Source organism: Crocuta crocuta, unplaced genomic scaffold, assembly GCF_008692635.1.
Source record: "Crocuta crocuta isolate KB4526 unplaced genomic scaffold, BGI_CrCroc_1.0 scaffold291, whole genome shotgun sequence".
NCBI lineage: Eukaryota > Metazoa > Chordata > Mammalia > Carnivora > Hyaenidae > Crocuta > Crocuta crocuta.
Window position 1 is genome coordinate 1390279 of NW_027527977.1, and position 20062 is coordinate 1410340.

General features: G+C 44.7%; 1 protein-coding gene across 3 annotated transcripts in view; it reads left to right on the top strand.

Moving 5' to 3' along the window:
• Positions 1–2973: 2973 nt before the first annotated feature.
• Positions 2974–20062, top strand: part of TFAP2B (transcription factor AP-2 beta) — a 26516-nt gene continuing 9427 nt past the window's right edge. For 2 of the 3 annotated variants that reach the window (XM_077752864.1, XM_077752862.1), the window contains exons 1-4: positions 2974–3054; positions 6661–7119; positions 11906–11966; positions 19689–19908. In XM_077752864.1, coding sequence (XP_077608990.1) covers positions 2974–3054; positions 6661–7119; positions 11906–11966; positions 19689–19908 — 821 coding nt within the window. Of the gene's footprint in view, positions 3055–5423; positions 5451–6660; positions 7120–11905; positions 11967–19688; positions 19909–20062 lie in introns of those variants that run through there. The other variant, XM_077752865.1, reaches the window with a different exon arrangement.

Consider the following 20062-nt stretch of genomic DNA (forward strand, 5'->3'; position numbering starts at 1 on the left):
TACGTTTCCTTTGTTTTGCATTTATTAAGTCCTCGCGGAGATCGTTTCCTACATCATGTGACTGGAAGTTAAAGCGAAATGCAACAGACGGTTAAGAGCAAGAAAAGCAGGCTCAAGTAAGGAAAATTGTCTCCGCAGCGATCGAGCTCTTATTTGCACATTTTTTGAGACGTTTGAACTTTTTAGATCCTGAAACAGTGGTTTCAGAAATTAGTAGATATATTGAGAGGTGAACTTTAAAAATGCTTTAAGCGAGAACAGGTTTTCAAGAATGGAAAGAAATCGCTAGAAAAGAGAACGAGCGGCCGTGCAGGATTTGCTTGTACAAAATCCCGACAGAGGGCGCTGTTGCCCGTTTGATGGCCTACGGAGGACTCCGAAGGAAAGATTTCCCTTGCAATTTCTAGGATTTTTTGAATAATGCCCATGTTGAAAAATTGACTCGGGTTTTAATTATCATAATGTATTTCTTTGCGTATCTCTTTATGTATGTGTATGTATTTTTAAATTTATGCGTCACTCTTAATAAAACCAGATTTATTCTTTGTTTCCGTTTTCCTAAAGAATTTGTATAAATTTTAACCAAATATTTCAAGATGTTTCTACTCTTAAAAATATCTAATATTAGCATAAAATAAAATTACATATGCAAATGTTGAAATCAGACATATATAAGGCTATAAAATAGTTATGCTAACATATATTTTTAATAGCTTTACATACAAAGTATCTTTCTTGGGGTCTTTTGCTTTGTCTTAAGCTATAGAGCTTATTTATTTTGGACTAACCAATGATACACCAAAAATGTATTTAAAAGGCTTTAGAGGAAAAATTTTAGATTTTTTTTCAAATGCTTCCTATTTGTGTTGGAATGATCTTTAGACTTAAACAGGTAATGGAGTTGTTCCCTTGAAAGGAAGAAGAAGACAATTTTTGTCATTAATAAATTTGTGTCAGGAGCACCTGAATTTCCAAGTCTATAGTATTGTCTTGCAAAATATTGATCTGGGACTGAACGTAGTTCTGGAAAGGATGGGAAGGAATGGTAAAACCTGTTCCGAGTCCCTACCACACAATAAAATTAGAAAGAACGCCTTCCCACGTCCAAACCAGCTCCGGGGGCAAAGAAGAAAATCTTCGCTCGTACTCCCAGCGGGAAATCGGTATAGATTTTGTACGGTTTAAAGTGTTCCTATTGCAAGTGGAGGAAAAGAAGAAGGAAGGAAGGACAGAAGGCAGGATAACCGGATGGAAGGAAGAGAGGAGGGAGGGAGGGGAGGCAAGACATAAAAATTACAACTGGAAATGAAGGAAGGGTTTCTTTTCTGAAGTCCTTTCTGAAACACCTTTTTTATGTTGCCTTCATTTGACTTAGCGTCAAGAAATCAAATGTAAAGCCCGCAGAAGTGTTCGGTCCGCGATGCCAGGCTTCTCCCTGGTTTTTACCGAGTCCGGCGCGGCTGTGCGGAGCCCTCTCCTGGACGAGCGTGCGTCCCCGCGCGCGGCCGCGCTCAGCAGTCGTGAGAGTCACAGACAATTGCCCTTTGCAGATTCACTCCTATCAGGTTTAATACCTTCCACCCCAAATTGCCCCGGTCCCTCCTCATTCCCTCCTGTCATTTGTTTTCTGCCCCAGGGGCAGAGATCCTCCACTGGGTGTCCCTTCTGGCTGTGGGAATCCTTCCGTACCCTGAAAGGGGTAGAAAAACAGAGAGAGTGGGAAAAGGAGGAATGAGGGGAGTATTCAGTTCGGATGAAATTCGTAAACCCTGTGCCTTTTTTTAGGACGCCCATTTTCAAGGTTTGCTTAACTTTATTATTGTTGTCGTTGACGTTTTCCTTTTGGAAAAAAAAAAACCAGTTTGCTTCACTAAGAAAAACAAAACACTCAAAACAAAAACAAACAAACAAAATCGATACATCCTAAAATACTTTTCACTATGTCTCTGAAGAACATTCTGCTTAAATCTTCCAAAGGTTCAGGTGGCCATGTCTTGACGGTCCATGATTAAAACCACTTAAAAGTTACAGACAACAGATGGAAATATAATGTCCTAGGTCTCTACAAAGAAGGCTCGAAATTAACATTGTGTGAACGGCTGCATGTGTTGTTCCCAACAACTGAAAAAAAAAAAAAAAAACAACTTCATAATGTGAAGACTCTAGCCAAGAAAAGAAAGGCACATGGAATTCGTTGAAAATGCATGCAAACAACCCTTAAAATGACAAACAAGACGGACTGAGGTGTTCATACACTATTTACGTTTCCAAACGTGTAGGACAAAATGACCAAAAAATATTAGAAATGGTCACTGTGGTGAGCTGGCTTTTTTGGTTCTACTTTGACAGAGGTACAGTTTAAAAAAAAAAAAGTTTGTAGACATCAATACAGAGAGATTGCCCTAAAAAATCCCCAAATCCAGCTTTCAAGATACCCTCCTGCTGAACACACATGAATAGGAGCTTTTGTGTTTAAAAATCTCAGCAATTGTCTCCCTTTTAAAATCTACATAGAAAATGGGAGACTGTTGGCCCCTGGTTTCTCATTATGGATTGTCAAGACTTTAGTCAGTTGCTACAATGATTCATCATTTTCCATATAGAGGTTTTTAAATGTGTATATTTATATTAATCACGCTGCACAACTGTCTCTCCTTTAAGTGCATGTTTAGAGTCTGTAGACTATGCGTGACCTAGGGGTGCTTATATAACTCAATGTGGGTGTCTGGGTGTAAATACGTGTTTATGATTTTTATAATATATACGTCTGTGGGTTGCATCTAACTCCTGTGTGTGTAACAATGTTTTTCTCTCTGCTGAGGCTTACTTCTCCAGCCTATTGTTGGAGACAACAGATATAAGTTGCGATGGGAGAGGAGCGTCGGATTTGGTGTGTATCCCCCATTTCCAATTATAGATGGGTCATTACAGACAGCGGAGTCCTGAGAAGCCAGACATCTGCTCCTCACATGAATGCACTCACCTCCTAGAGACCAGGCTGCCATCATGCTCTGGAAGCTCGTGGAGAATGTCAAGTACGAAGATATCTATGAGGTGAGCCGACACCCCCAGATGCATCTTAGAGCTTTGCAGATAGAGAATTTGAGCTTCTGGACACCCCAACTGATACATATTTTTCAGCTATTTAGTCGTAGATTTCCGGCCGGTTTTCTCCGCTTTCTCTAACTTTTAGAAAAGCTGGCTGGGGCGGGGAGGAGACTTCCCTATTCGAAAAAAGAGACTTTAAGGTTGAAATCTGGCTACTTTAAGTAAAGAGATTTTTCTTNTGAGACTGATCAAGGCAGAGGCTCTCCTGGGTTTGAGTGTGCGAGAGAATTAGATGTTCAAGCCTCATTCGTAACCGACTCGGGCTTTTAATTTTTATTTTCAATAATATTTCTGAAGTCGGTAACAAACGGATCCAAGTAGAAGACGGAAAATTAGAAGGAGGGAGGTAGCTAGGCAGATAGACGGGTGTCGGTAGAGCAGAAGCTAAGGAACCCTGGCAGACCTTTTCTTTCTTTTTTTAAAAATCTTTTTCCTTGTGTTTGGCTTTTTTGAGGGTCGGTGCGTCGGACACCCGGTTTGGGGGGTATTTTTGACGCAGGGCTCTGCCCTCGCTGAGCGAGCACGGCTCTGCAGCGCTGGGGTCGGCGCAGCTCCTCCCGGGCTGGAGGGGTTGCCCGGAGCGCGGCGGGGCCGGGGCCGCGCCCGCCCCTGCGCCCCNGGGTGGGGGTGAGGTGTAAGGGAGAGACAGAGACACAGAGACACAAAAAGAGACAGAGGAGATGTGTCCCTCTGAGGAACGATGATGAGGGTTTTCCTTTCCTCTTTGTGACCGTGTCTGGACTGTAACGAGGAGCCGCGCCTCCGCCTGCTGGGGCCTGTTTCGGGTTCGGCCTCCTTTTCTTTCTTTAGCAGGCGGGATAATGGTAAAGCCGAAGGCGCTAGAACTGTCCTAAAGAATGTGAGCGCCCGGAGTGGGCATGACACTGGCGGAGACGCGCGATGGTGTGTGTGAACCGCTCGGAATATACATAGAGGGATTGCAGTGGGTTCCCAAAAGTAAGCAGGATAAAACTTGCTCTTTGCTTATGAAAAGTAAACTGGCTACACGGGATAGGAGGGAGGGAGAGCAGAAAGAACAGAGGGAGAGAGGAAGAGGGAGGGGTGGAGTGGAAGCCGGGTAGAGACAGGAGACCAAAATGGGAGGGAGGGGGGGATCACAGAGAGAAGAGAGGGGGAATGAGAGAGAGGAGAGAGAATACCGTAGGTATCCCTATCTGCCTACATTTTCTGCTCAAAACTATAGGAGAACCCGCAGCCCTGTGGAAGGAACCTTTTTAAGTTGGGAGGAAGGTTGAACTTTAACAGAAATGGCAGTCAGGCCAGTTGAACGGGTTCCTGAAACATCCCGAAAGGTTTTCTGTTGCCCCTGGCTTTGCCTGGAAAGGATACGTTTAGTGTACTTGAAGATTGATTGCATATATTTTAAATTGAGGTAAAAATCACAGACTGAGCAGTAAAAAGGGACCGGCTACACAAGGGATGGAAAGCCCCCATCTCGCCCCTGTCCTGTAATAAATCAGCATAATCTCCAATATTCGGGGCAAATCTGCAAACGTCACTTGTAAACAACCAGGCCCACCGGTTTACTTTTCTCTCCCCTCCAAATGATGAGGCAACGCCTTTCTATTTTGTTTTTTTTAATCTGCACACAAAGCACCTAGGGCGATCAGTTCTTCCCATTAGGAAAGTCCCTCTCCAGGAACAAGGGCACCTACATTCTGTACAAGCCCCCAGCGATGCTGTCCCTCACTGCCTGGTCCAAAGGAGCAGGGGCTGCTTTACGCGTGTCCCCGGCTCAGTTAATTGAAGTTCTGCCTCTTTCCTGCTAAACTTTTTCCCCAGTCTGCCTTTGCCAGCCCCCTCGTCTGATTACATCTAGTAATTCTCCACTGAATGAACGTCATTTACAATAGTAGGGAGCTCTGCGCTCGCTGCTGCTTCACGCTCCATTTGTCCTCCATTCTCCCTTTAAAGTACTCGTGTAATATTAATAGTCATGAATATCAATTATTATGAGGCGGTGTAGGCAAGCGGAGGGAGGAAGGGGCGCCGGAGCAGTCTGAGCCCAGTTTCGGGTGGAAGAGGACTGTATCTGGAGCCCCGAAGAGCGGCAGAAGAAAAGAGGCCAAAAAAGACAGCGAGACACCCGATGGACAGCTCTGTCTGTGTGTGACAGGCATCGCCAATCTTGTTTGGGGGTGGGGGGGGATTTTTTTTTTTTTTTTGATGGCTTGTCCTGGAAACCCCTCAAGCTCGGCTCCTGTGTCCAGCTCGTTTCTCTGCTGGACTCCTTGATTATTTTTTTTTTTTAATCACTGTTTGATTTTGAGCAGTAACCAGGCTTTTTTTTCCAGATGTTAGTCCACACCTATTCATCCATGGTGAGTTTGGATTCACGTTGTACCAGAATTGCATGCTCCCCCCCTCTCGCTGTCTCTCTGTCTCTCCGTCTCTGTGCGTGCGTCTCACTCTCTCTGTCTCTGTCTTCCTTTGAGCGCCTTTGGCTTGGTAATTTAGCACCATAATTGGACGAGGCTGCAGCTGCTTCTCTCTGCATTGTGTGTTCTCCGTCTGAGCTCCATGAGTCAGCTGGGGAGGGGGGAGGCCGCAGAGAAAAACTTTTTATTTGCCACTGCAGTTTGGAAATTTAGGTGACTATTTCTCCAAAAAGAACCATGGGGACTTTACCAAGGCATTTCCACAGAGGACAGGGAGAAACTTAAACACCCCTCTCTCGCGCGCGCGCACACACACACACACACACACACACACACACCTCCCCCTTCTTCTTCCACTCAGTTTGCCACTCCAGACAGAACCAACAGTGAGTTGTCTGGGCTTTTTCTTGTTTTTCCCTCCCTAGGTCCTTCATTTTCACAGCCTGGAGTGTAATAGCATGAGATACAGAAAAGCAACCATAGAAATAACTCCTTCGAACCACAACTCAACTTAATGGAACGTGGGTTCAGGATGAGATTTCAGATGAGATCCATTTCAATCAAACGCTACTTAAAGGATTTAATTCCTCTTGGGGAGGGGAGGGGTGACTGGGAACTCAGAGCAGGCAGGTTTCTCAGAGCCCCTGCAATGATCAGGTCGTGTGGGGAGCTCTTGGTCAGCTGGCTGGGTTGCCAGTGAAGGCAGAAGTTGCTTTGGAGCAGGGGCAGCAGCAGAGCAAATAGTATGAAGTTTTATTTGTTATGCTTTGCACCTCTGGGAGAGTTAGAAAAGATAGTTCAAAACACCCAGAAGAGGAGGCACTGTATGGGAGGCTCCTATATTTTAAATTAAGGAATGTAGAAATTTCCCCCCTACATTCAGTTACTTGACCCTTTCCCTTTTGCCTGCTTTGCACTCCCAACAGAAGGCTCAGATGTTGGTTAAGTGAGTGGTGATTCTCCCCCATCTTCCCCCTCAAAGCCTCGCGTTTGGAATTGCTGAAATCATGTGCCCTCTGAGTCAAGCTGGGAGTATAAGTTTCAGACTCTTGCTTCCCCTGTCCTGGGAAGAACGTACAGAAGCGGGGCTTCTCCATTAGTCGCTTGTGTTCTCTCTCTCTCTCTCTCCCCCCCCCCTTCTCTCCGCTCCCAGGACCGTCACGATGGCGTCCCGAGCCACAGCTCCAGGCTCTCCCAGCTGGGCTCGGTGTCCCAGGGACCTTACTCCAGCGCGCCGCCGCTGTCCCACACCCCGTCGTCAGACTTCCAGCCGCCCTACTTCCCGCCTCCGTACCAGCCGCTCCCCTACCACCAGAGCCAAGACCCCTACTCCCACGTCAACGACCCCTACTCCCTGAACCCGCTGCACCAGCCCCAGCAGCATCCCTGGGGGCAACGGCAGCGGCAAGAAGTGGGTTCGGAAGCCGGCTCGCTCCTGCCCCAGCCTCGGGCCGCCTTGCCCCAGCTCTCGGGCCTCGACCCCCGGAGGGACTACCACTCGGTCCGCCGGCCGGACGTGCTGCTGCATTCGGCGCACCACGGCCTGGACGCGGGCATGGGTGACAGCCTCTCGCTGCACGGCCTCGGCCATCCCGGAATGGAGGACGTCCAGGTAACCACAAACAAACAAATGAGAAGGACAATAAATAAATAGTGAGTGCCCCGGGAGATGGGAGGGGTGGGGGAGGGGCACTGGGTCCCTGGGGGGTGGGGGAGATCGTTTCCATCTTTGAAACCGGACCCGCTGGACACTACTTCTATAACTGTTTATGTGTTATACATGTAGTGGTGGTTTCCGGAGGTCCAGTTATGAAAGCTGGAACCACGAGAAATGAAATCATGAAGGAGAAAAATATGCATGCATGTGCTGATAGTTTAGGATCATCACAGTCAAGACTAGGTGGTTTTTTTTTGTCTTGTCTTAGCTACTTCCGTTTTGTACTTTGTGCTTGCCGGCTGGGTACCCTCCGCAACCTAGCCCCCCATGCCTGTCCCCTAGTGGGCCTGGTGCCCTGACGAGGCAGGTGAAAGATTGGGCCGCTTAGACTCTGGGGCTTCAGCATAGAGGTGCAAGATCCTCCTGGAATCCAGAGGTTCCTGCTGGGTGTTAATCATGACAATGCACATGGGAAGAAAAACATGTACTATGATTGTCCAAACCAGGTCCTACTTTGAATGTCCCATAAACTGCTGAGTCCTTTTTCAACATAAATGAGTTCCAAAGTCATCTCTGGAGAAATGGAATAATTGGGGGGGGGGGGAAGGGGGGGGGGCCCAGAAAGCCAGAATTCTGCTTGGAAGTCCAAGAAGACACGTACCATTCTGGAGAATTGCTTTCACCTTTTGGTCCATCAAACGACTGTGGAGCAATATTCTCCACATCCCTCCTCAGTTCTCCCCTCCATTAATACTCTCCTCTCCCAAAGCCACTATCCCAGTTAAAGAGGCATCACGTGTTTGTTTCTTAAAACAAAAGGCTCAAAACACTCCCCCCACCCACTCCCTAACCCATCTGCAACCTACACAATGGAGCCTGATTTGGTTGAGAATACTTGGTTAAACTAAACAAAGAAACATCAAAGAAATGATTTCTAAAAACTGTCTGGGTGATTCTGAGCAGGTCTCCTTGTGCTCCCTAATTTAAATAGTCTGCAGAAAAGATAAATACGGTTGAAAGGTATTTGACACTTCGGTCTTGTTGGCACAGTTGTATATATTATGCATCATTTTAGACGTACCTCTAAAGCAAAGAAAACGAAATAAGAAAGAGAAAAGAATATCAAGTCCTTCTGTTTTACCTTACTGGGGAGAAAATCTATATTTCGAACAGTTAAAATGTGATGACAGCATCAAATGCTGCCTGTGTGTAGTCTATGACGGTTTATTGTTTTAGAGGAAATTCAGTCATTTATTATTTTCCAAAATAATGGAATCACATGATTTGTGGCTGGATTTACCCATAGTAACAAGAATGATAGTTTTGTTGGTTTAATCAAGCTTGATTATCCCTGTCTGGAGATATTGCTCATTTCAGAATACCATACAAGAAAGAAATAATAGCTTTTTAAAAAATGTATTGGGGTAATATGTGTGGGGGGGGGCAAGTTTTTAAATTAACCTTTCTGAGTACAGCTCAGAGTGCTAGATAATGAAAGTGGATCAACTCCTCACCACTGCTGTTGGCAATGCTAACACACTGGCCGTGTCACCACCACCCTGCGGGCCAGTGACCCAGCCAATCGAACGAACCCAGGAATTCTCTCAAAAGAGGGAATAGATTTCTTTGGCCTCAGTTTAGTTTGGTTTTTGTTGTTGTTGTTGTTGTTTCTAAGATAGAATTGTGAGGCGGTTTGAGTGTTTGGCCAAATGCAAAGGATAAGAGAACAAGCCCAGGTCAGTGTGTATTGGGGAGAACACTCGCGTCAAAGCGGGTCGCACGGCAGGCTGAGTTGTCGCGTGGAAACAGTGACGGGGGAGGTGCAGAGCGCCCAGAGGAGAGAAGGTGCAGGCCCCGGCCCACGCATGCTCCCCGCCCATACCACCTCTACCCTGTTCCTCCCCCAGAAGCTTCCAAACAAGTCATCTGGCCAAGTGGGGTGGCTCGCGGGACTTTGTCTGGAAGACCTTGAGTGCAAGGGGTCACGGGGGATGCGTCCCTCGCTTGTCCCAGGCTGCAGGGAGGATCTCTGCCCCCGTGGCGATGACAGGCCTTCTGAGGCCGGGAAGTGCTAGACACGAGAGGGGCAGGTGACAGAGCAGGGGAGAGATGTACCTAGGACCTGACCCCCAATGCAGGGTCCTCGCCTCAGCTGCTCCATCTCGGAGGATCTGCTCCNTATTTCACCGTTTCCTGCAGCTGCGGATTGGGTTAGTTGCGCCTGACCGGTCTTTAAAAAGGGACCAGAGGGTGCCTTGGCCTGGACCTCGGTCACTTGTACGAACTGGAGGACCTAGTGTGTGCTCCGATCCCTCTCCCCGCCCCTCTCCCAGCTGCGGACCTGACAGATCCCCAGGGCGCCGCTGGGCCTGAGGGCCTCACAGTGAGGGGTACTCACCTGGCCGAGGGTTGGTACGTGGGTGTGTTGTGTGACCCTGACACACACGCGGAGGGCCACCGCCCCGACCGACCGTGAGAGAAGGAGGGAAGCTAATTAACCAAATGCTTCTAATATTTTTTTAAATGAAACTATAAAACCCTGTCAATTTCTATTTCAATTTACTCACAGGGGCTATTAAACTAGCAAATCGCTGTTTGGGCTCTGGGTATGCTACATTTCACCCATTTGCGTGTATGTGTGTTGGGGGGTGTGCACTGTTAGAAACTCAGGGGGGAAAACGGCATCGGAGAGAAAGATGGAGTGAGATGACACCTACTTTGGAGTTCAGTTGTCGCGAACACCTCTTCTCTTCTTCCAGTCTTCGCTCTCTAACCTCGCGTCACCTCTACTACCCCTGAGTGTAAGCATAGAAGGATGTTGTCAAACCCCACCACACACGCGCGCGTGCGCGCGCGCACACACACACACTCAAAAACACACCCTAGTGTCTTAAAGCAACCCCTGGTATCACTTTTAACTAAAGAAGTCTAGTAATTACGAGTCTGAGTTGTTTTTCTGCGCTTCCGCATGCAGTCCTAATTAAATCTTTACGATCCTCCCTGTGACGATTAAGCGCCAGCATGCTGCGTGAATATCCTGTACAAAAACCCAGCAGGCGGCCGTAATTAGATAGAAAATCAGACAAGAGCCTTCTCATTAACTACCACAACTACCCCACGTCGCTGATGAGGCGTATATACATATTTACGTATCGGCGGCGTGAGGGTGAGGTGTGGGGGCGCCCCGGGTCCCGGCCCCGGAGATTCGGGGCCTGCCCGCCCACAGCCGCCGGAGACTGTTTTGTCTTGAGTGGACACCTCGCACTGTAGACACGTGAGCATAGCAAGACGTGAATCGTGTGTGTGTGTGTGTGTGTGTGTGTGTGTGTGTAAGCGCGCGCGCGCCCGGGTGTGCGAGGTGGGGGACTCCTGAGGAGTTTCTAACAAGTTCTGTGAAGTATTTGTTAAAGAAATGCTTTACTGTTTCTTAATGTGGACGTGGCATGTTGCAACATGGAAAAACGGTTCTTACGGAGAATAACAATTTTCCTCACCTTACCGACAACTGAAGAGTGACTATTAAAAATGTAAAGAAACAAATTAACATGCTCCCCTTCCCCCGCCCCTCGTGATTAGATCATCTCGTGTCTAATGTGCTGCTTGTTTGGGGTAGACAGTCTCTTCCTTGTGATGAACACACACCCTGTCTGGGGATGCGGTGTGAGTGGGTGGGAGGTTCTGGGAAAACACAACCTCACTCTCAATCTCTTTGCTTTTTACTTCTCCGTAGAGTAGGGGGCAGATTGGTCCAAACGTAGGTTTCTAAGAATCAAGGAAAGCAGCAGTACATTTCAGAAAGACCTAGCATTTATTTTTCATTTGGGTAGGGGGCAGGGTGGGGATACAGTGCTTTTGGATACCCTGGGACACACAGCCAGAACTCTGTGTTTGTGCATCCTGACAGTAAGAACTCATTCCAACAGCCACTTCCCCTCAGAAGGGCTGCCAACACCCAGGGCTGAAACTTTCCTTCTTTAGGATAAGACTGTGGCACATGAGATGAATGCTCTATGCCAGTAGCCAGGTGCTGACTGGGAGGATCTGGGTCTCTCTATCTGTGTGTCTGTAGTTACTGTCGCCCTAACAGGTGTGCTTCTTGCTGGGAAGTAGCAGCGGCAGGATTGGGAGGGGGAGCAACTTGTGCAGGATCCTCTGAGGGATTATCAGGCAGCAAGAAATTCATAGCACACAAGGACGTGTACAGACTGAAGTGGGCGTGCGGTCCTGCCAGCTTGCAAACGTGTTCCTATGTGTTGCTGTTTGCATTCCATTCCAAACTGCTCAGACTTTAATTAAAATCCCATAATGTAAACTATTATGTATTTGTAAAATGACTCTAGGGTTAAGATGCGCTGGGATAGAATTGAAAACAGGAATTATCCGTACTAATATTGGTGAAAATCTTTCAGCTGTTGCCAAATTTTCACAATTCATAAGAGCAAGTAATATGAAAGTTTATAGGTCTGTGTAACATCTATGCTTGATATGATAACTAAACCAATACTGCATCCCAGATGTCTCTCCCAGTTTCCTTTTTCCTCTTCTTCCACTGGAAGAATTTATAATTTGGGTGACTTTCATTTCTATGTTGATTTGGAGGTAATAATGGTAATAATAAAACCTCCCTTTGTGAATTAATATAAATGGAAATAACAGAAACTCCAGTTTGGAATGACATGATTTATGTGTGCAATTCTTTAATATCCAGTCAATTTGAATAGTGATGTTTTTATATTCACAGTCAGTTGAAGATGCCAATAACAGCGGCATGAATCTATTGGACCAGTCTGTCATAAAAAAAGGTATGGATTATTCCTCCTAAAAGTAAGCAAAGTTTTCCTGTGCAGTCACGTCTTTATGAGTTTTCACTTTGGGGGAATTACTTATTTTATAAGACAGAAGTGTTTGTTCACGATCACAAGACAAGGGCTCTCAGTGTAAAAGGCATTTGGGAAGAAGGAAATGGGGAGGGGGCAGAAACCCAGATGAGACGGACAGGGGGACAGAGTCTACTGCCATTTTCTTATGGTACATTTGGTAGCAATCCTAGATACCTCTTAAGTAATTGAACTACCATCGTGTATGGTACTGATTAGGAAACACTGCTTTCAAAAATGTGCTATAATTATTTCATTTATAACTGGAGTTTGCTGAGCTAAACCCTAACCTAAGTCCTTGAGACAGTCCCTCTTCTTATTTTTATATTTGTGTGTGTGTGTGTGTGGTAATTCTGTTCCCAGTTCTCTGTGTTAATTTTGAGTTCTTTATTTAAAAAAAATCATGCCAAATGTGTTGCTAAATATGCACATCCTGAGAAGTTGAGACAGCCTATGCACATTTCTAAATCTTCCTACATATGCATTCATGATTTAGTGTGACTGTGGAATCACCCCATACTGTTAAAGGGCATGTGATATTAACAAATGTTTGCAGTCTCTTGTACAGCTGTAAGCAAAATAATTAACTAATTAAACTAATTAAATGTAATTACAATAACTCATTTCGGGCGTATTGCAGCTGCTTAATTTTTCCCCCTCTCTTCTGACAGTCACTGAGAGAATGCCTGGCGATTAGTGTGGCTGCCGAAAGGCCCGAATGTCACTCACATGCCACCAATTTAGGAGCTTGAATGTGTAAACAGTGCAATCTTTAATTATCGCTAGAACTGGTATTTGGAGATACAATTTTAACTACTGTAACCCTTTCTTATTGATCCTGGAGAAGGCCCGTCCTTATATTTGATGTCAACAATTCCTAGCTTCCGTCATTTATGATTAATTTGAGCCACATGACAGTCACAAAAGCAATTAAAGAAAAGGTGCTTTGGAAAGGAATGCAAAGTCAAGCCTGGTACAGTAGAAGGGTTGTGAAGTAAGGATTCCAAACAGGGTGGGGTATTCTAAATTATCTTCCTTTACAAAGACAGGAAAAGTGGCTTTGAGACATGGAGGATGGGGGTGGGGGGGCTGTATTTGGAATAATGCCATTTGGCTTCGGAATGTAATATCCTGAAGAAGAATAGTGAGATTTGGGGCAAAACTATTTATTTTAAGTGTTGCTTCAAACATCTCTCCCTCTCTTCTTTAGGTAGTATCATTTCACTTTTTAATGCCAGCTTTTAGGTTTGGTGGGACACCCAGGCTTGGTTCTTAGATTTACAACTGTGCTGACAGTTCACTTTCACCATTTCCTCTAGGGTCTTTTCTTTTGGTTAATTACTAGTTGATGGGGGCAAGGAGGGGTGCGGAGGTACTTCTCCATTGGCTTTTCTGCTTCTTTTTTGTTTTAGCTCCCCCTCCCTCTTCACTGAAGGCTAGAACCCCTTATCTAGGGTTGTGTATCCTAGAAACAACATTTGGGGTGTCTGTGGGTCATGGCCAAGAGATGACCAATCAGAAATGTTATTAATAGGTAGGCCAATAAAAATATTTGGAACTTAGCTTAACAAAACAGAGCTGAAATTATTCTTACATGTAGGATGCTTTGGTTTCAGGGTTTGTGTATGTTTGTCAGCAAAATAAGAATATTTATGTATAAGGGTACCTCTAGTAATAAGGAGAATATTGACTAAAGTGGCTGGATCTGTTTTGAAAACATGCAATACTTTTTATGGCCTCTAAAACCTTTTTTTTTTTTTTAATGTACAGCTTAAAACATCTAAGTGGCACCCCAGTCACTTTACTGATGTAGGGGGCATGGTATGAATATGAAATGTTAGGTCAACTCCTTTATTTAATATTTCAGAATTTCCTTTATTACCTTTATATACCTTTATTATCTTATGAAGAAAAGATCCAAATGTCATATATTTACCTTTAGAGAGTCATGGGCAAAATAGGAATAAGTGGTTCATTTACTTTTCTAGATAACTGTGAACCACTTAAAATAAGGGTATGGATTTACTTTCTTCTTCCTGGCCCTCTGGTCTCTCATCTTTGTCCCCTCCCCAACCTTATGGGGGGTATCTTCCAGAGATTAATTTCATAAAAGAGGAGGTGAGGCAGGTTTTTTTGGAACTAAGTTTTCTAAATCTCAACGATGGGCAAGGGACTCGGTTGCTTAATTTATTTTCTAATGGGTTTTTAGAGAGATTTTTAATTTTAATTTTTTGTAGAGGGATTTTTAAAAGTCTACCTCATTATTAAAAGTGCAGCCACTGGCCCAGGTTCTGATGTCTCTGCTATTATGTACACCAAAGCCAGAAGACCTAGGCATAAAAGATAAAGGTCTCTATGTCTCTCACACTCTCTAAGTATGGAAAGACTCCCTCCTAAAAATTTAACCAATTTTTCACCCGTGTTGATATCACCCCATAGATTATAGGCTAGCTCTCTTGTTATGTTTGCTATCTGGGCTTAGCTGACATTTCTGAAGTAATTTAGTTAAGAGGAAATGAGTTGTTCCCAGTAGAGAGAGCAAACGAGTGGAGTGAAGGTAGCCAGCGTGATAAATGGCTCTTTCATTTGAAGATCTCCAGAGCTCGTTTACGGCTAATTTTCTGTATTGGCCCCCTTTGAGCTATTAATGCAATCGGCAGGGACCGTGGCCCCTCTCCTCTTAGCTGCCCCATTAGAGCTCCCATTAAGCTGCCGAGTCTCAACTCCGTGGCAGGAGTGGAGGGAGTAATGAAAGGTGCTTTTTAAACTCTCCTAATCTAAACCGGCAGAGGGTGGTTAATACGATTTGAAGGGGGCTGGTCAATGAGCAATCAATAAAGTAATAATGAGAAGGATTCGGTACATTAACAGTCTAAAAATCCAACGAGACATTAAAAAATCATTCTTAACTCTCAGTTCCATTAAGATTAGGAATCTGGGCCGGGGAGGGGCTGCGTTGGTGCCCAGCTAATATAAATGATCCCTGCCACCATCCTATAGCCTAAATCAAAACAGGCTCACCTAGCCTTTAAGAAAAAGTTTCTGGTGTATTCAGAGGCCAATATGCGATCAGTTTGACACCTTAGAGAGCAGAAAATATGCTGGGATTTCTTGGAAAGGCTACTGTGGCTGGAGTCCAAGGTTCAAATGTGACTGTGGGGCATTTTCATTGGTCTTGGGGATATCCTGTTTGGTTAGTTTCAGTTCAACCTCAGTTCTTTCCCACTTTCCCCCCATTAGTTCTGGCCCCCTCCCCATATAAACACTTTGATTAGTGTGGATTTTCTTTGGGGGGAGGTAGGAAGAAATTGCCAATTTCAATTACAATGTTGGGATTCTTCTTTTGGACCTAGAAGGTAAAAATCACCGAGAGTTATGTCAGAGCCCCTGAAAAGGTTTGAGTTTCCCCTCAAAGGAAGAGGTTCACATTTCCAGAGCTGACTTGGATCCCAATAGGTATTTATTCAACTTGAGACTCTGAGATACATTCCAGCCACCCAGGGAGTAATCAGAGTTCACAGAATTTCAAAGTTGGAAAGCTCAGACACTCTTCTCCAACTCCCACACCCATCCCCAGTGGGGGGNATGACTTTCTCAAGGTCCCACACACCAAGTAACTGATGGGACCCATTCGGTTTATAGCCTCTTAGATTTTGCCCCTACAGGATGCTAATGCTGGATGTGTGTAGTTCTTTATATTCCAACGTTCTTTGTGAGAATCCTTTTTCTTTCCAGGATTTCAGAGCTCACATTTATAGATGTGCTATATATCCATGTGAAAAAATATTAGCCCTCAGGTAGATGAGATACAATGCAAGTATGAAGAAAGGGTTGCTCTGCTGTTTAGAAGTACTTATTTCAAGTAGTGTTCAACCTCTTGGTGGCTTCCTGGTGTAGCTTACATATTTACATCTGAGTACCTTTCTGAGGGACTTACCCTTGAATCCATTAGATGGGTTCTTTTCTTCCTTTCTTCCCCACTAGCAGATCAGACCCACAAAGGTGTGTTTGCAGTCAAACACGAAGATATCAAAGCTACGGTTTCATACTTAAGTTTAAAGAATACAGATTAAGAGCTAGTCTATTAACACTTTGGTTCTTTCTGGTCCACTAATGAATAATATTTTCTCTAATCAGTTGTCCTTCCTTTCTCTTAAATAAAACTCCAGTCACTCTAATGAAATATTGATCGTTTTTAAACCTTTTTTCTTCTCCTTAATATAATGCAAAGAAAAAAGGAGGAGAGCAAGTTTTGTGGATGTTACATCCAGAAGTTGGCCATGGTATGCAACTGAGAACTGAATAGGAAAAAAAAAAAATCCAACCAGTTTTAATGTATGCACAGAAAATTGTAAACATGTAAAGAACTGAAAGCTTCACGCTGAGTTTTGCTATGCTCCATTTCCTTACCATTTCCTGCTGTCGCTTTAAACCTATCTTAGTCATCTCTGGGTTGCATGAGTAGGAACAGTGTGCTCATAATTACTAACAAATCAACCGGGCCCTGTTGCTCTCTCGGTTTATTGATAAGCTGGAGGAAAGCAGAAGGGAAAAGACAAAGAGAATAAAATATGGGGTTAATCAGCTGAGCTAAGCAGGTGTGAAAGTGGAGGGGAAGGTAGATAACAGTGCTAGAGATTCAAAACAAAGTTAAGACAAGAAATGTGTAGGATCTAGTCTAAGATACCAAGATTAAGGGCAGAGGGGAGAGGGTTAGAACCTGAAGGTGAGAGAGTAGAGGGTAGGAACATGATTTTTACTTAAATTAGAAAACGGAAGGGCACCTGGGTAGTTCAGTCAGTTAAATGTCTGACTTCAGCTCAGGTCATGGTCTCACGGTTCCTGAGTTCAAGTCCCTTGTCGGGCTCTGTGCTGACAGCTCAGAGTCTGGAGCCTGCTTCGGATTCTGCGTCTCCCTCTCTCTCTGCCCCTCTCCTACCCGTACTCTGTCTGTTTCTCTCTCAAAAATAAACATAAAAAATAAATTAGAAAATGGAAATAAAACCTGAAGCATGGATGCTCAAATAGTTTGCATCTTTCGGGGGCAGGGGGAACAACAACAAAAGAGGACAATTGTATGCTGACTGAAGGTGACTGCGTTGGTGATATTTAGGTGATAGTGCATTTGCGGAAAGGTACAGCCCATGGAACGGAGGGGAACACTATACATTCTCCAAAGGAAATAGCTCTTGTCAGGTAAATCAGGCAATTAACAATAGTGAAATTAGAGGGCAGGTTATAAAGTGTCTCTAAAGGCCTGGCTTTTCAAGAGATTTGGCATCTGGGACTCTGAGAAGCAGGTAAAATTGCAATCCTGGGGGATATTTGGTTGTTGAGTCTGGGAAATAGGAAATGAACTTACTATTTCCAGCTTAGTGAGTTTTTTTTTTCCGTTAAAATATTCTATAGTGAGGGGTTTTTTTGTTCTTTCTTTTGCTGTTAAAATATTCTTTTCAAATAGTATTTAAATATTAAAATATTGCTGGGTGTCAAAGATGAGATTTTTTTTACAACTTATTTCTATAGTTCATACCATGTTAAAACTACAAAATTACATCTATATTTTGGGGAAAGGTTTCTTCAAGGTTATTTGAAGCTAATTCCCATGGTCATAAATTATTTGTTTATAGCTCCTGAATACAAATCTGAAATATGAAAATCAAGAGTGCTGTGAAGAATAAGACAGATGAAATTAGATGTGGATGTTGTGTGAGAGAATTAAATGACAGGGTATTCCCACCAAAATCACTGTCTTTTAAATGACTTTAACTCCGTGTTTTACTCAAATTAATACTCACTCACCCTGTTACTTTTCATTGGTTCACTCTCAAAAGGAAATTTGAGGATGTGATGAGGGGAATCAGAAAGAAGAAAACATGTGCTGTAGGTCCCCACCACCACCAGCACAGTGCAGAAGATCCACTCTGTTACCTAACATCGCTCACCTGTTCTGAGACAGGGCCTTGAATTCCGTAGATCCAGAAATACTAAAACGTCTAAGGAGTGGCAAAAGGAAATGCTCCAGGACCTCTAGCCATTCTTCTAGGAAAATCCTTTTCCACACGGTGTTTGTACAGGGCCAAACCGCAATTCCTAATAAATAAGAGATTTTTGGGACTAACTTGGCTTTCGAGAGTCTCCAAACAATCATGGAAGTCTGAATGCTGGAATCTGCAGTAGAGAGTATAAGCTGTTACAAAAATACTCACTGTTGGTTAGTTAAGTCTATACAAGGGAAGCTATGCAACTTGTTTGACATGTAGAATTCTAGGCTCTAGATTGTGGAAAGAGCATATCTTCCCCTACCAGGAATGAGACAAGGTCTTTATTACGGAGAAGGAATGGGAGCCTTCTTTTTCATGCCAGATGCATGTTTCAATAAATCCTCTGAATTGGTGATCAACAAATATTGTTTGAAGATTTGGGGGCTTCATATCCCATCAGAAGAAGCTAAGGTGTAAGGCAAGCCAGGGAAAGTCACCTGCCCTGGGGCTTCTAGAGCCTGCAGAAAGAAAATGAGCTTCAGCAGTGTCGAAGTCCAAGGGAGCAAGACTGCCAGGGAATTGAGAGGTTGACCATTCATTGTTCCTCATTCCCAGCCTTCTGATTCTACTGAGCCCCTCCCTTCCTGAGGTGCAGATGACACTGAAACACAATTAAACAGAAATACAGGCTGGAGAGACTGAATGCGCCTGGGTAGCGGTGGCAACCAGCTGTCAGCTCTTATTAACTTCTGCATAAAACATACCTTGAGTGCGGTTTGTTATCAATTACTTGCCGAAATGAAACAACTGGGGCAAGGCAAGACCTCCGCTCACATGAATTAGAGTGATTGGTTGATTGATCAGGGCACCTGTTGTAAATCATAACTGCTCCAAACAATCACCAGCCGGTGCTTTAGTTAATTTGTAAACAAAATTCATGTCACTGTGGAATTGCTTTCAGTGGAGAGGAGCATTTGGGTTCATTTCTAAATGAATGTGTTGCTATGATGATGTAGGAAAGAATGAGATCCACTTTAGAGAAATGAGCAGCTCTTTGGAGCCCAAGCTTAACGGTATTACTTGGCTGCTCTTGAGCAGTGTCTGAAAGAGCCCACTCCCCAATGCTCTCCAGTCATGATCATAGATTTGAGTCCAATAGGGAAGGACGGAAGGGTTCTCATACAGAACATTGGTATTACCGTTTTATATCATTGATAATATAATCACTTTCAGGCTTCAGCACCAAATATGATTATTATCCTCAGGAGATGGACGGAGACTCTAAGATTCAGAGAGGTTCACTGAGATACCTAAGGTCACAACCTAGCACGTGATAGAATAGGATTTGCCGGGTTTCACAGCATAATCCAAACTCTGAGCTGCCTGTTTTCTTAATCTTGTATAGTGAGCGGGACTGTGGCAAGGGACACTCATAGCTACACACATGGGGTAAGTTTCCAGAGGAGTGATGGCTTTTCCATTTGTTTGTACACAGTGCTCTGAACGCACCGCAGCCCCGCTGGAACAAACACTTCCTCCTCCAGCTTTCCACTTGGCGCCTGTCCTGTGGCCTCGCCCCCGCGCACGCACCGACACATTCTATCAGCCGGTCACCAGGATCGAAACCCGGTCACCTTTATGGCATTTTTTTCTCTCTCTCTAGTTCCGGTTCCTCCCAAATCTGTGACTTCTCTGATGATGAATAAAGATGGCTTCCTGGGAGGCATGTCCGTCAACACCGGCGAGGTATTTTGCTCGGTCCCGGGCCGTTTGTCTCTGCTCAGTTCAACTTCAAAGTACAAAGTAACTGTCGGGGAAGTTCAGAGACGGCTTTCGCCCCCCGAATGCCTCAATGCGTCTCTCCTCGGCGGCGTCCTCAGAAGGTAAAACCCTCAAACCGGTTATTAGGGGGTGAAGCAAGAGGGCTCTCCGGGAAAGCAACCTATAGCGTGACGCAGTTGCCTAGCAACGGGGCGTCCAGAGCACTCCCCCCCGCCCCCCACGTCCCCCGCTTTGCGCGTGCGGAGAGCGGCGGTC